This window comes from Ovis canadensis, chromosome 6 (assembly GCF_042477335.2).
Source record: "Ovis canadensis isolate MfBH-ARS-UI-01 breed Bighorn chromosome 6, ARS-UI_OviCan_v2, whole genome shotgun sequence".
Taxonomy (NCBI): Eukaryota; Metazoa; Chordata; class Mammalia; order Artiodactyla; family Bovidae; genus Ovis; species Ovis canadensis.
The window spans coordinates 109,774,636-109,789,587 of NC_091250.1; the positions used below are offsets into that span (position 1 = coordinate 109,774,636).

Here is a 14,952-nt window from a genome sequence, read left to right on the forward strand (position 1 = left end):
AGAGGGCAGCACATCAATGCTGTAAGAAAAGGACAAAGGACTCTCTCTGTTGACAGTGTGACATTTCCCTTACCTGAGAGCCATGACTCGCCTCTTGACACCCTTCCTCTGGTTCTCGTCTTTTGCTAGGCATCCAGATTAGTTCCTTTACGCAAGCTGACCTCACTTCAGGAAACGTTCAGTATGTCCACTCCAGTGAGACTGAGAAGCATTCCGACGCCTTCAGCTTTACGCTCTCCGATGGAGTCCACGAGGTGGGTGAGGAACTCGCTTCCCTCCTTGATAGGTATCAATTCAGCGTCCTCTCCTTTAACTGGAGGGCCTGGAGCCACCATTGTTGAGAGAGCTTCATTTCCCTCTGCTCTCAGCCCAGGACAGAGGCAAAGAGATCTCTGTCTTGCCAAAAAGAATTCACCCCTGGGTCCTGGTCAATCAGTCACGCCAGGAATGGTGTGAAAGGAAAAGCAGAGGGCATCTGCCTTCTCCTCGGGTGGCTGCTGGGGACAGGCGGCCCACCTGCGCTTTTCCGCCCTGTAGGTGACTCAGACTTTCCACATCACTCTTCGCCCTGTGGATGACGCACTGCCCCACGTGCAGAACTTTGGGATGCGGGTACAGGAGGGTGTGAAGAAGACCATCACGGAGTTTGAGCTTAAAGCAGTGGATGCAGACACAGAGGTAGGTGTGCCCTGGCCTCTGGTCCAATGAGATGCCTGTTGCTTTGTGACAGTACATCCCAAGGGCGGGGCGAAGGGTGGGGTGAAAGTAATACAAGCATCCTCAAAGGATTAAAAGCCAGAACATACCATGGCCTGCTGGAAAAAAAAAAAAGCTAATACATTTGAAATCAAGTTGTTTTTAAACTCTTACAGAAACCCTAAATACATTTATCCTTTCCCACGATTGCACATAACAATCATGTTAACATTCTGATTTTTATTAAGATCCACAGAAAATTAGGTTGATGACATTTTATCCAATTTTTATTACTCGCTATTATTAACGAACAAGGATTTTCTCTCCTCTACACTTTCTCCTCCTTCATCGAGACTTCACTGGATGATAACTAATTATTGCAGTGTGAACATTCTCAAAGAACCAGGCTTTATCCAGTAGAACAGGGCATGTCGAGACTAAAGTCTTCCTCTCCTAGTGCTTTCCAATTAAAGAATCTAATATTCTGACATGCTTTAGCTCCCATTAAGGGTACCACTCACTTATTAATTAGTTCTATGTATGCCCTTCCCTGTGCCCGCATGCATTCATTTATTTATTCATTCTTTCAGCAAGTATTTATTACCAAGTTCAGCTCTAGATGCTAAAGACAGCACTGTGAACAAAGCAGATCAAAGTGCTAGCCTTAGGGAGTTTACAACCTTTGGTTAGGGGGACAGGTGATAAAGAAAGAAAGAACATAGACTATCGTGTCAGGTGTGATAAGTGCTAGAAAAAGAAATAAAGTGACATGAAGGTGACAGAGATTGATGTGTGTGCTGTTTGAGACACAGGTCAGGGAAGCTTTCTCTGAGTGGCTGATGCTTTAGCAGAGATAGGAAGAGAAAGAGCAGATCGTGCAGTTTCCTGGGAGAATCCCCCAGGAGGGCAAAAGCCCTGTGGTCCAGTGCACTTGGAATACTTGAGTAGCCAGGTGAAGGGTCTAGACCCTAGTGAACAAGCAAGAGAGGAACAGGATGAGGCCAGAGAGGAACTGTGGAACCAGGTCACAGAGGACCTTCTTGGCCCAAGTCAGGCCTTTGCATTTTCTTCCAAGATGGTGGGAAATCACTGGAGAGTCCTAAGCAGGATTTTCTTCATCAGTATTTTTCCTTCTCATGTCACCCTAGAAGCAGTTATTAGAAATGGGATGTTTGTGGGATGAATTGAGAGGGTAGCGTTGATATATATACACCACATGTGTAAAATAGAGAGCTAGTGGGAACCTGCTGTAAAACAGGGGGAGCTCAGCTGGGGGCTGAGATGACCTAGAGGAGTGGGATGGGGGTGGTGGAAGGGAGTTTGGAGAGGGAGGAGATATATGTACATAGATGTCTGATTCACTTCGTTGTATAGCAGAAACTAACAACATTGTAAAGCAATTACACTCCAATTAAAAAAATAAAAATGGGAAGTTATGCTTCTGTTCTGATGCATAGATGCTATGTATGAGTTTTGGAAAAGTGTGTGTGCTGGGGGAGGAGAGTGCATGAAAAGGAAGTGAGTGATTTTAAAAGGTCTGGTTCTTACCATCTTAGAGGTTAAAAATTCAAGTTTTCCCCTATGACCCCAAAAGGACAAATTTAAATGCCTTATCTTAAAAACAGAAGGCAGCAGAATATAAGTTCAATTATAGTAACCAATATAATTTCTTTCCTTAGCTTGATTTTTGGTGTCTATAAAGAAAAGACAGTCTTTGTTTTATAAAGGTCTTTGGGTTTAACTACCCCTGGCCACCTGTTGACCACCCCTCTCACGTCTGGCTCCTGATACAGAGTTCCCTTCTCCTCTTGTTGCCTCCATGACAGGCCAAGTCCGTCACATTCACGGTCGTGCAGCCCCCACGCCACGGCGTCATCGAGCGAACCGCCGATGGGCAGCCCTTCCAGCTCACGTCGACCTTCACCATGGAGGACATCTACCAGAGCCAGGTCCGCTACAGCCACGACGGTAGCAACTCCCTCCGAGACCGATTCACCTTCACCGTGGCGGACGGGACGAACCCTTTCTTCATTGTTGAGGAAGGGGGGAAAGAGGTGAGGGGCAGAGACAGCAGAGAGGGAGGTGGAACACAGCAGGCCAGAGCTTGTCTGGAGGCTGAACATGGCATTTTTAGGCAAAGGGTAAACCCACTCCAGTATTCCTGCCTGGAGAATCCCACGGACAGAGGAGCTTGGTGGGTACAGTTCATAGCATCACAAAGAGTCAGATACAACTGAAGCAAATTAGCACGCATGTACTCAACACTGCTTGAGTTTTCGTTCTGTCACCTAATTGGCCTTGGGCAAATGACTTAACTTCCATAAGCCTCAGCTTTTCCTCTGTACAATGGGCACAAGGATCATCTCCAGCTTCCATTGGTCTAAGGATCAAAAAGATCCATAAAAAATGCTTAGCACTATTGGCAAAGACTGAGAGCTCACAGAAAAGATGGTCGTTATTGTTATTATTACTGCTATTATTTTTCCTTTTCCTTTTCACTCACCCTTTGTTCCTTCCTTTTCTTTCATCTGGGTTTTCAATAAGATCACAGGGTTCCAAATCATCTCCTGAGCCAGTCAGAGTCTTCAGTCTCATGAAGAATTACAGTGGCTAAGACTATGGCTTTTGCATCCAAAAGACACTGATTTAAATTCCGCTTCTGTCACTTACTACCTGAGTGTCTTTGTAAGTCATTTAACCTTTCTAAGCCTTAGCTTCCTTATCTGTAAAATGAGGATATCTACTCCCCTGATTACACAAAGCACTTAGCCCAGTGCCTTACACAGGAAACGCAAGAAATAGCCAATAAATTATGGCTATAATCATCATGGTGGTCACTTTAGGACCAGCTTGTGGAACAAATGAAGATGCTTTTCTTTTGAGGTCATGAAGCTGTCAAGCTTCTCTCCCTTAAGGGAATTGCTCACTTCTAACATTTAGGTGTTCAGAAGAAACTATAAACATCCCCTTTCACTCTCTTCCCCTGCAGTTCTAACTCTTTTTTAGCAGATTTCCTGCAGCACCATAAACTTCCCCTAGGAATAACTGCAACTCTGATGAAAGGTGGACCCCTGACGTCTCACACAGCTGTCTGACTCAGCATAAGCAGTTTTAGTGAGCACGTGATCACACCCTACTGTTTACTTCCAGCATAAGCAAAGGGTCAGCAGCATCTCTCGTGCCTGCAATTTTTTTTCCTACTTTGATGATGAATGATTCTTTGCCTGGCCAAGAAAGATCCTCTGGTGTGCTTTAGAAACCAACAGCCTGTGAGAAGGTCATTCTCAGTTGGCCAAGGTGTCAGTAGGAAGGCTCTTGGGATTTCCCTGCCGTTTCAGTGTCCGCTGCATCTCCACGTGGCAGGTCATCACGTTCATTTTCCCTCTCCCATACTGTGGCTGCTTCCCCAGTGCGTTTGACTTTCAGAAGAGAAAAAAAAAAATTTCAGGATGAATCAACAAGAGGGCCACCTCTCTGATAAACATAAAAGGTCACAGCTGGTCTCCAGGGGGACCGTGGCGTTTTGAAAATGGAAATTATCTGGGAGGGTTGAAGGAGACTGAAACACCAGTGTCTTGCTGCCCTGTCTGCCAGCTTGTTGTATCAGTTCCAAAATGGGGAGGTACTGGACCGCACTCCCCACGTGTGTTGTGAATATGCCTGTGTATATCTGTGTGGTGATAAAGTCATAAACTGAAAGTCTTTGCACTAGTCTCACACACACTTTTTTTTGGGGGGGAGGGGGAGTAGTGGTGCTGGGTCTTCATTGCTGTGAGCAGGCTTTCTCTAGTTGCAACGAGTGGGGGCTGCTCTCTAGTTGTGATGCACAGGCTTCTCATTGCGGCGGCTTCTCTTGGTGTGGTCTCTAGGGCTCGCGGGCTTCAGTAGTTGTGGCCCATGGGCTTTGTTCCTCCACACCATGTGGGATCTTCCCAGACCAGGGATCAAACCCATGTCCCCTGCATTGGCAGGTGGATTCCTAATCACAGGACCACCGGGAAGTCCTCACAAATGCTCTTATTCTTGATTTCTTCTGCCCCCTTTCCCCATGTGAAGAGTTCATTCTCAAGAAAAAAAAAAAAAAGGAAATCTCTTCCCGAAACGTCTTTTCACATCTAGCAGAATCCTACCTGAAGACCTTAACATTAACTAATTTTTTTTTTCCTGGCAATGCTGTACCTCATGCAGGATCTTAGTTCCCTAACCAGGGATCAAACTGGGGTCTGGGATTGCAGAGTCTTAACCACTGGACCACCAGCGAAGTCCCTGACATTCACATTTTAATGATGGAAGTTTTAACAAGAGTTATAGAAAGGAAGATATTTTGTTTATTGTTTCACCTTGGGGATAATATTGAACTCAACTAAAGAAAGCTTAGGTTTGGGAAAACCAGCTTTCATAGTAGCTGAAATTCCAGCAAGAGTGCCACTTGTGTCTTGCTTTTCTTCTCATATCATTTCCACTTTGTCAGTCAGCATTGTCCCTGAAGCCTCAGGAGCCGAGTGGTGATAAGCAATGGAAACTTGCTCAGTTGCCTGTTTTGAAGTGTCAACAGATTTCAGGGGTTCCAGCTTCTGTAAGTCCTAGACCTGACATACTTCAAGGATGTGTGAATGATGAGTTTTCTTTTTTGGCTTTCATCCCAGATCATAACAGCAGCACCTCAGCAGTTCTGGGTAGACATCCTCCCAGTGGATGATGGCACCCCTAAGATTGTTACCAACCTCGGACTCCAATGGCTGGAGTACATGGATGGCAAGGTAAGGCCTTTCCATCTGCTACTGTCTCACTAACCAACTTGGGCTCTATCCCATTTGTGACAATATGAACAGAACTATTCAACTTATGTCTATTTCTCCCTACGTAAGCTGAGTTCTTAAGATTGCTGAGCTCCATGAGTCTGGTTAGAATTGTATTATAGTTTAATACATAGTTTAATAGTTTAATACATAGTTTAATACATCTGTAAGATGTTCTTACAGAACGACCCCCAAATATAGTAGCTCAAACAGGATGGAATTTTTTTTTTCTCATGGAAGTGGGGAGGTTAGGGATCCACATGACCAGAGATGCATATTCCTTCTGTCTTACTCTTCTGCTATCACTAAAGTGTTGCTATCAAAAAGCAGGGCCAAAACTCCAGCTGTTCGTCAGTACTGCATACCATGGGAAGAGGAATATGGAAAAGTAGGGGGCAAGGAACTTAATTTCAAGCAAGTGATATAGAAATTAAACACATCACTTACACTGATATTGTTTTAAGAAGAAATTGATCCTATGGCCCTATCTGTTGCATGGAGTGTCCAGCTGGCCAGTTTGGTGCTCAGCTAAGAGTTTGTTGACTAGAAAAAGGGGAGGATGGATTTGGGAAAACTTCTTGTACATGCCATAGATGGAAAGGAAGTAAGTTTTTTGGTAGATGAGTATCATCAGAGGATTTCTAGAAATTTAATTTTTTTCTGCTTTTCCTAAGTCCCGATTGGGTCATTTTAAGATACACCATAAGTCTCACCTGGTACCATGTCAAGCATTAACTTCTCATTTCCACCTAAACACACACAGTTCTTCAGCTCAGTTTGGGAACTGGTTTCATACTTTTGTTTGTGGTATTGCCTCTAGAATGTGAATTTTTCCATTTCCATGTCACTGTTGAGTTGGTTGTATATGTAGCTGTGGTATTACAGCTTTCCACTGAATTCACTGGGAATTTTAAAATATATGAGACAAAATTAGTACAGATTCCTCTTATGCCCTATTTGATATTTTTCTCAATACTCAGAACCATCCTATTCTCTTCTTCTCTGATTGGTCTTCCACCTCCAACTCTTACCCTACTGCAGTGACTCTTATCAAAGTCATCAATGGCCTCTGTTTCACCAAATCAAAGATCACCTACATGCCCTTATTTTACTAGGCCTAGTAACATTCAATAGTGTTGACCATCCTTTTTTTCTCTCAAACCTTTGGTCTCATTAAATATTTATTGAATGAATAAATGAGTGAATTAAAATTTAGCCAGTATATTGAGCAGTATTAGGATATTATATATTTGTCTGTCTTAATTTCAAGCACTGTAATCAACTCTTATATGGTATAAATTGGCCATCTTCCCTGGATTGTATCCTTCTTTCAAAGTTCCAACCTTCTTTCAAGGCCAAACTCAAGCCACCCCCATCCCTAATCCAGATGGAATGAATTGTCCTGGCTCCCTAAAACTGTGGTGCAGTCTTTTCTGTGCCTCCCACTATAGCACTCACCACAGTTACCTTGCTCATAAGCCTTTCTTCCCCAAGAAAGAATGAACATCAAGGGCAGAGGCTGGGATGGTTTCTATCCTCATAACCTCTTCGATCCTGACAAAGTTTTCCAGGCAGTAAATGCACTTAGTAAATCATGGTTGAACTGAATTAAATCTGAGTCAGAGGGTCTTGTTCCTGCTTCATTCCCATCTCAGGAATTAAATTTAATGGGTTTCTATTCCAGGCAACCAACTTGATCACCAAGAAGGAACTGCTGACCATGGACCCGGACACGGAGGACCTGCAACTTGTCTATGAGATCACCACGGGCCCCAAGCATGGCCACGTGGAGAGCAAGCTGCAGCCTGGCAGGGCAGTGGCTACCTTCACACAGGGTGAGGGCAGGAGCTGGGCTTCCCTGGTGGCTTAGGTTGTAAAGAACTCGCATGCAATTCAGGAGACCCAGTTTGATCCCTGGATTGGGAAGATCCTTCTGGAAAAGGGAAGGGCAACCCACTCCAGTATTCTTGCCTGAAGAATCCAATGGACGAAGGAGCCTGGCAGGCTACAGCCCATGGGGTTTCACAGAGTTAGATACGACTGAGCAACTAATATGAGAAGTGGGAAAGGTCTGTTCTAACCCCAGTTCCGCTGCCTCCCTCATCTTTCTCGCAACCACTGCCAGCTACTTCTGCCCAGGACCTATTTACAGACAAATAGATCCTTTGGCATCTAACCATCCAACAGTGAAATTTTACTTCTCCTGATATTTTTTCCCATTACTCCAAATTATGGCCCCCCAAAAGAAAATTTTTATCTTTACCTGGCTTCCTCAGTTCCCAAATTGCTTTCAGTTTTGACCAAGTTGTTTGGAAAAGATCATGTGATACTTCTGGGTTTGCTTTCAAAACAAAAATAGCCACCAGACTTTAATGAAACATCTGTGATCCTGTGTGGTTAATTTTTTTCTCTAAAGGATTATGGATTTTTTATGTCTTCAGCAAAGAAAGAAAAATCAACATGGGTAGATTGCTCAATAGAATCGTTTCCTGTTTAGAATCACATCAAGCAAACCAATTTGTATTTTAGTTTATTGGAAACTTTTCAGAGTCTTCTAGACTGCTGTAGGGGATGGACCTGATTGGGTAGACACAACTGTGTCTTACAATTTATGTGCCATATTTCCTTTTAATCCCTGTCCTCAATCCATTTTCTTTCCTAGCCCCATGTTATCTGTGTCTTGTGATGGGGGCTGTTTTAATTCAACCCCAGCTTTTCTCAGTAACACATATCTTCCAAAGAACCTTCATTATGAAGGAAGTAGGGACAGATATAAGCATATATTCATGGCAGACAGAGTCAGAGATTTTCCTCTGTTGGCTCAAAGATTTGCTTTTAACTTTCCATAGACATTTATTAAACTGCTTTTTTGCCAAGACCCTGGGATTGTCATTGTACAACAGCATAAGGGTACTTCCTGTACACAAACAGAATTGCAGGATCTTACTTTAAGATCTGGTAGAAACATTTATTTTTAAGACTACAATCTTTTTTTGTTCCTGGAAAAATAAGTTTTGTCTGTAATACACTAGAAGAATAAACTGGATATGTCGAGAGAAATCTATGAGGCTGTCTTTACATCCCCTGGTTAATTCAGTATCTTTTTTTCCCACAGAGGATGTGAACTTGGGGTTGATTCGTTACGTGTTGCATGAAGAGAAGATCCATGAGATGATGGATAGTTTTCAGTTTCTGGTGAAAGACAGTAAACCCAATGTGGTCAACGACAACATCTTCCATATCCAGTGGTCCCTCATCAGTTTTAAATATACCAGGTACAAGTGCTGTAGGTGTTCATTCTTGAGAAATGAAACAGAAAAGCAGAGGAAGCCCAGATGAAGCACCTTGGAGGTCAGCTGTAATCATCCAGTCGTGATGGTGGGATGATAATAAGAATAAAAATAATAATTGCACCAAATATTTCTTGAATACCATATATACCAGGCACTGTAGTGGGTAATTGATATACGTCATCTGGTTTAATGCTTGCAGTTATGAGATGAATAACCTTGTTGCCTCCACAATAACGAAGCTAACAGAGACAGAAATAGGTTAAGTAACTTATATGAGGGCTTCCCAGGTGGCTCAGTGGTAAGGAACGCACCTGTCAATGCAAGAGATGCGTGTTTGATTCCTGGGTCGGGAACATTCCCTGAAGAAGGAAACAGCAACCACTCCAATATTCTTGCCTGAGAATCCCATGGACAGAGGAGCCTGGTAGGTTACAGTCCATGGGGTCATGAGAGTCAGACAAAACTTAGTGACTAAACAATATTAACTTATCTGAAGTCATATAGCTAATAAGCAATAAAGTCCAGTGATCTTAACCATCATGCTTTACTGCTTCTCCTGAAAGTATTTTTCCTTCTGTCTTCAAGTTTAGAAGATAATCCAGAAGAACTGATGGGGGAAAAGATACATTGAAAAAAATAATCACTGGCCTGCAAAAACGGTCTTTGCCTTCTGTCTCCATTCTCCGTGTTCTTAAGCTTGTATTCTCCCCCTCGCTCTTTTGGTATACACAGAATTATGTATCTTTAGTTAAAAATTCATAGCTTAACACAGACAGCTCTTCATGATGCTTTTGTAGTCTTGCTGGGGAGTCCAGAGGCAGAGTGTCACTGAGTGGTAAAACACAGAGCTGATTTTATAGATTAGATTATAACTAGGACTGTAGTTTTTGTGGGAGATATAATTATTTAAATCTACATTTTACAGACCCACGAAGAAACCAATCTCATAATTCAAATGAAAATTGGATCTTGGGAAGAAGAGAAGAAAGCATGCAAACTTGGTTTCATGTGCCCCAGATGGAGGCTATCCCATTGTCACACACACTTGGAGAATGAGCGGAAAATATGAATTAACATATATATGTGTTATATGTATATGTAGTTATTGTCTAGTCGATAAGTCATGTCCAACTCTTTTGTGACCCCCACAGACTGTAGCTCACCAGTCTCCTCTGTCCATGGGATTTCCCGGGCAAGAATACTGGAGTGGTTGCCATTTCATTTTCCTTTATATACATACACTCTGCTGCTATTTACCTCTTACTTGTAACTCCTTCAGAACTGAATAAGCCGAATAAAACTGATGATGTTTTCTGGACAACCCTCTAATGTTTGATGGACTAACTAATACAGAGAGTCCCCAAACTGGCAATGAAGATATACCTCTCAAAGACACTTTGCCGGCAAGCCTCACGGCAATAAGCCACAAGTCAAAGTTAATGGCCATCTTCAGTGATGAAAAACAAAGCCCAGCTCAGGTTGAGCTTTTCTCAACCTGGATAGCTTGTTATGAATAAATGGCACCTATATACTTTGCCTCCTGCTTTGCAATTCAACAGAAATTCCTAGCAACAAACTAAGTTAATTCTGTGTCTTAGTGATTCCAGCTGCTATAACAGAATACCATAACCTTGGTGACTTGTAAACAACAGGAGTTTATTTCTCACAGCTCTAGAGGCTGGGAGGTCCAAGACTGAGGTGCTGGCAAATTCAGTGTCTGATGAGGCCCGGCTTCATGGTCCATGGAGAATTGAGTTCTTGCTCTAACTTCTCGTGGCAGAAGGCAGATAGAGCTCTCTTCTATGACGGCACTAATCGCATTCATGAGGGCTTCACTCTTGTGACCTAATCACCTTTGCAGGGGCCCCACCCCTGTTACTGTCACAGAGGGGATTAAGGTTTCAACATACAGATGTGGAGGAGCACACTTCCAGTCTATAGCACCTTGGCCCTCCCCCATTGTCATAAAGCCCCATTTGCCTCGACACCTTTGTTACCTTGGCCCAGTTCTCATTTTCTTACCTCTGGCACCACTCTGGCTCTTTTAAACACCCTGGAGACCTGGTCCAAGTTATTAATTGGCTTCCAAGCAGCTTTCTTCCAAAGGAACTCACTGACCTCTGCTAATCACTCTACCACACTGGGATGACATTGTTTGCTATTTCTTTGTGGTCTGAAATACGGAGGGCATAGCTCTTATGTGCTGACTGTCCTCCAACTCCTTCTAAAAATGGGGCAGATATCCTTCTGCATCCACTCCTTCTTTGGTCACCTGCTTCTGTGACTGTCACAAGTGAATATAGTCCCCCAGTTTACAGCTAACTTCTTATAGAAACCAAACCACCTCCTCTCAGAACTGTCTGACCCCACTAACCAACCCTCAGAGACAGGCATTAAGCACATGGATTCTTCACAGCCCTTTCAGAGTTTCAGAGATGGCCTTTTTGTGTGCTTCCAGCTACAACGTCAGTGAGAAAGCAGGATCAGTGAGTGTCACAGTGCAGAGGACGGGGAACCTGAACCAGTACGCCATTGTCCTATGTCGCACGGAGCAAGGCACGGCCACCTCCAGCTCCCGGGTGGGCTCCCAGCCGGGACAGCAGGACTATGTGGAGTATGCTGGCCAGGTAGGTGGGCATGGGGGCCTCTGACTCCTGAACTGCCGGTGGGCTGCAGCCAGGCTGGGAGGCGGCTATCATCAACCTAGTTTCCCCCTTGTTTACCCCAGCTCCCTGCCCATTGCACCCTTCCTCGGGCCACTGCACTACGTTGTCTTCCCACAGTGCTCTCTCCTTCACAGTCTGTCTAGTCCCTGCTACAGTTTTAACTGCTGTCTGGCTTCTCAATCTTCACATTTTGCTTCATGACCAAGAAAAGTCTCCCAGGCACCATGCTGTACACTCAGCCTTTGATATCCTAACCTTTCCTCTCTACTTCTCATTACCTGAAGGGTAGGGAGACTAGTTGGGGAGCTCTTGGAATCAGCTGCATGAGAGATGAGCTTCATTTATAGAGTGAAGGTGGAGTTTTCAATTAACGAATACACACTAGTATACATATAAAATTGATAACCAACAAAGACCTGTAGTATAACACAGGGAACTATACTTAGTATTCTGTGACAACTTATAAAGGAAAAGAATCTGAAAAGAAGACATATGTACGTATCACTGAATCACTTTGCTATATACCTGAAACCAGCACATTATAAATCAACTATACTCCAATAAAACAAATGAAGTGAAGGTGGAAACAAGTGCATGGATTCAACAGACCAGTAAGAATTGATAGGATTCAGCAGTGGGTTACAGAGTGGACAGAAGGGAGGGATGGATGGTGATGCCTTTGCTGGGAGGGGATACCAAAGAGGAGCAGGTCTGGTGAGGGGGTGATCTTGATTCTGCTTTGGACATGTTGAGTGTGAGGGCCTTAGAGAAAATCAGTTGGCAGCTGTTTGAATTTGTAGGAGTGTAGATACGCACATATGTATGCATGCATGCACACACGCACACACATTTGCACATCTCTATGTGACAGTGGTAGCAGTGGTAATTAGTGCCAGGGTGTGAATGAAGGAGAAAAAAGAAAAAGTGAAAGCGAAAGAGAAAAGAGGACATAAATAATAAACTCCTTTGTGGCAGGACGCCCTCTACGTGTCAGATTTAAGTATTTTACAATACCTGGCACTTATTAGGTATTTATTAAGTGTTTTTTTTAAAGGAGTTTCATTATTCTTATGGCAGCATGAATCCCTGTAAAGAGAAGTGGGCTCTCTTTCTGAAGCATTTCAGCTAGACTAAGCTAATGCCTCTTACGTCAATTTTTTTTTTCATTTTTACTGAAATGTAGTTGATCTAAAATGTGTGTTAGTTTCAAGTGTACAGCAAAGTGACTCATATATATATTCTTTTTCAGTTATTTTCCATTATAGGTTATTACAAAATATTGAGTATAGTTCCCTATGCTATAAAGTAGGTCCTTGTTATCTTATATATGTGAAAGTCACACAGTCGTGTCTGACTCTTTGTGACTCCATGTACTATACAGTCTGTGGAATTCTCCAGGCAAGAATACTGGAGTAGGTAGCTAGTCCCTTCTCCAAGGGATCTTCCCAACCCCTGGATTGAACCCAGGTCTCCTGTATTGCAGGCAAATACTGAAGTGGGTATTCTATCCCTCCTCCAGTGGATCTTTCCAACCCAGAAAGTGAACTGGGGTCTCCGGCATTGCAGGCAGATTCTTTACCAGCAGAGCTATCAGGGAAGCCCTGATATCTTATAAATAGTAGTGTGTATATTTTAATCCCAACTTCTAATCTATGTCAAATTTAAATAAGAAATTGCAATAGATCAGATAAGCTAAGGAATCTTTTAGCAAAATAATAATAAAGAGCACATACTTGTGTTTTTCAGAGAATGACAACAGACAGTGTGCTCTAGACCTAAATACAGACCTTTGAGCAGTTCATTTAGCTGGGAGCATTTTAAAATGTGGATCTTAGTAAAACTTAATTTGATACATTGATTAGATGTGGAATAGTACATTTTTATTGATGAAAAGCATGTGTGTTTCAGATTTGTGTGACCCCAGACGTTTAGGGCTAATTTCCACACATTGTAGCTATTTCACAAAATGCAGTCCAGGCCCACTGCCTGTCCACTCAGTTTTAGACTGATCCATAACCCTGGTTCCATGTGTAGGTTTTAAGCATCGTCTTTTTTATAAAGACAAAGTAAAACCAGAAGAAATCCCTATAAATTCACAATTATATGCATATAAATTAATTTTTCTATTTTATATCAGGCTAAGTTAATTCGCATTATGGATCTACTACATCTAAATGGGAAAGGATGTAATAGTAAAGTTAAAATTCAGTCTGGCCTGTTCATAATGTGACTTTCTCTGAATTCAAACTCCATAATTCAGTGCACTGAGATTCTATGTCAGTTTTGATTATATGAGGAATATGGTGATGATGATAATATCTTGCATTTGTTCCATGCTTTAAAGTAAAGTTAGTGCCTTCATTTTACATTGTCTCATTTAGTTCTCCCAGTAAGTATGTGAAATAGACATATTGTTGTTATTTAGCCAATGGCGAATCTGAGGTTTGTAAAGTTTTATAGCCTAACCCAGCTTGGAAGTAACAGAGCCAGGACTTGAGGCTAGAATTTCACACTCCAACTTCAAAGATCTTTCCAGTTAAACTTGCCACAAATAGAAGGAGAACTGAGTAATCAAATGACTTGTGCCGTGACTTTCCTGGTGGTCCAGTGGCTAAGACTCCGTGCTTTCAATGAAAAGGGCCTGGGTTCCATCTCTGGTCAGGGAACTAGATCCCGCATGCCAAAACTAAGAGTTTGCTTGCCACAGCTAAAAGATCCCCTGTGATGCAACCAAGACCCAGCACAACCAAATAAATAGGAAAGCAATTTTTTTAGGTGCTTAAAAAAATGACTCTTGCTATCCCAGCTGAGTCAACAAAACAGGATATGAATAGTTACCTATGTGGTTTTCTACATTTACCACATGGTAGCAGACATCTCTTCCTTCCATGTCTGTATACAGTGAATCAGCCCCGGTGTGCAGACGTAGAATGGGGAGAAGTGATATAGCAGGAGGGATTGGCTGGAAGAACCAACTATTTCATCCAGTGGCCTGCCCACTGGACTTGGGTCCTCTTTTTTCTTATGATGCTCTTGGGGAGCAGATCAGGGGAATCTGAGGCACAGCTTATCTCCTTGTTGTTTCCTTTGTGACAGGTGCAGTTTGATGAGCGAGAGGACACCAAGTCCTGCACCATCGTCATCAACGATGACAATGTGTTTGAGAACATTGAGAGTTTCACCGTGGAGCTCAGCATGCCAGCTTACGCCCTACTAGGGGAGTTCACCCAGGCGAAGGTCATTATCAATGACACTGAGGACGAGCCCACATTAGAGTTTGATAAGAAGACCTACCGGGTCAACGAGAGTGCTGGCTTTCTGTTTGCACCTATTGAAAGAAAAGGTCTGTTGGTGCCCAAGGCGTCAAGGAGCTGTAATAATAGCTAACGTTTATTCTGTCCTTTTCATATGCCACGTGCTCATGTACCATGTTAACTCACGTGTGGGGATGCATCACGGGTTATCAACTCACTTCAATCCCCAATAACCATCCTCCCT

The 14,952-nt window shown here is 42.9% G+C and overlaps 1 protein-coding gene across 2 annotated transcripts in view; it reads left to right on the forward strand.

Annotated features, from left to right (window-relative positions):
• Positions 1-14,952, forward strand: part of FRAS1 (Fraser extracellular matrix complex subunit 1) — a 516,652-nt gene that overhangs the window by 441,421 nt on the left and 60,279 nt on the right. Inside the window, exons 48-55 of one of the 2 annotated variants that reach the window (XM_069594438.1) lie at positions 130-254; positions 538-678; positions 2,523-2,750; positions 5,343-5,456; positions 7,180-7,330; positions 8,611-8,770; positions 11,247-11,415; positions 14,551-14,797. In XM_069594438.1, the coding sequence (XP_069450539.1) occupies positions 130-254; positions 538-678; positions 2,523-2,750; positions 5,343-5,456; positions 7,180-7,330; positions 8,611-8,770; positions 11,247-11,415; positions 14,551-14,797 (1,335 nt within the window). The remainder of the gene's footprint in view (positions 1-129; positions 255-537; positions 679-2,522; positions 2,751-5,342; positions 5,457-7,179; positions 7,331-8,610; positions 8,771-11,246; positions 11,416-14,550; positions 14,798-14,952) is intronic. The other variant, XM_069594439.1, reaches the window with a different exon arrangement.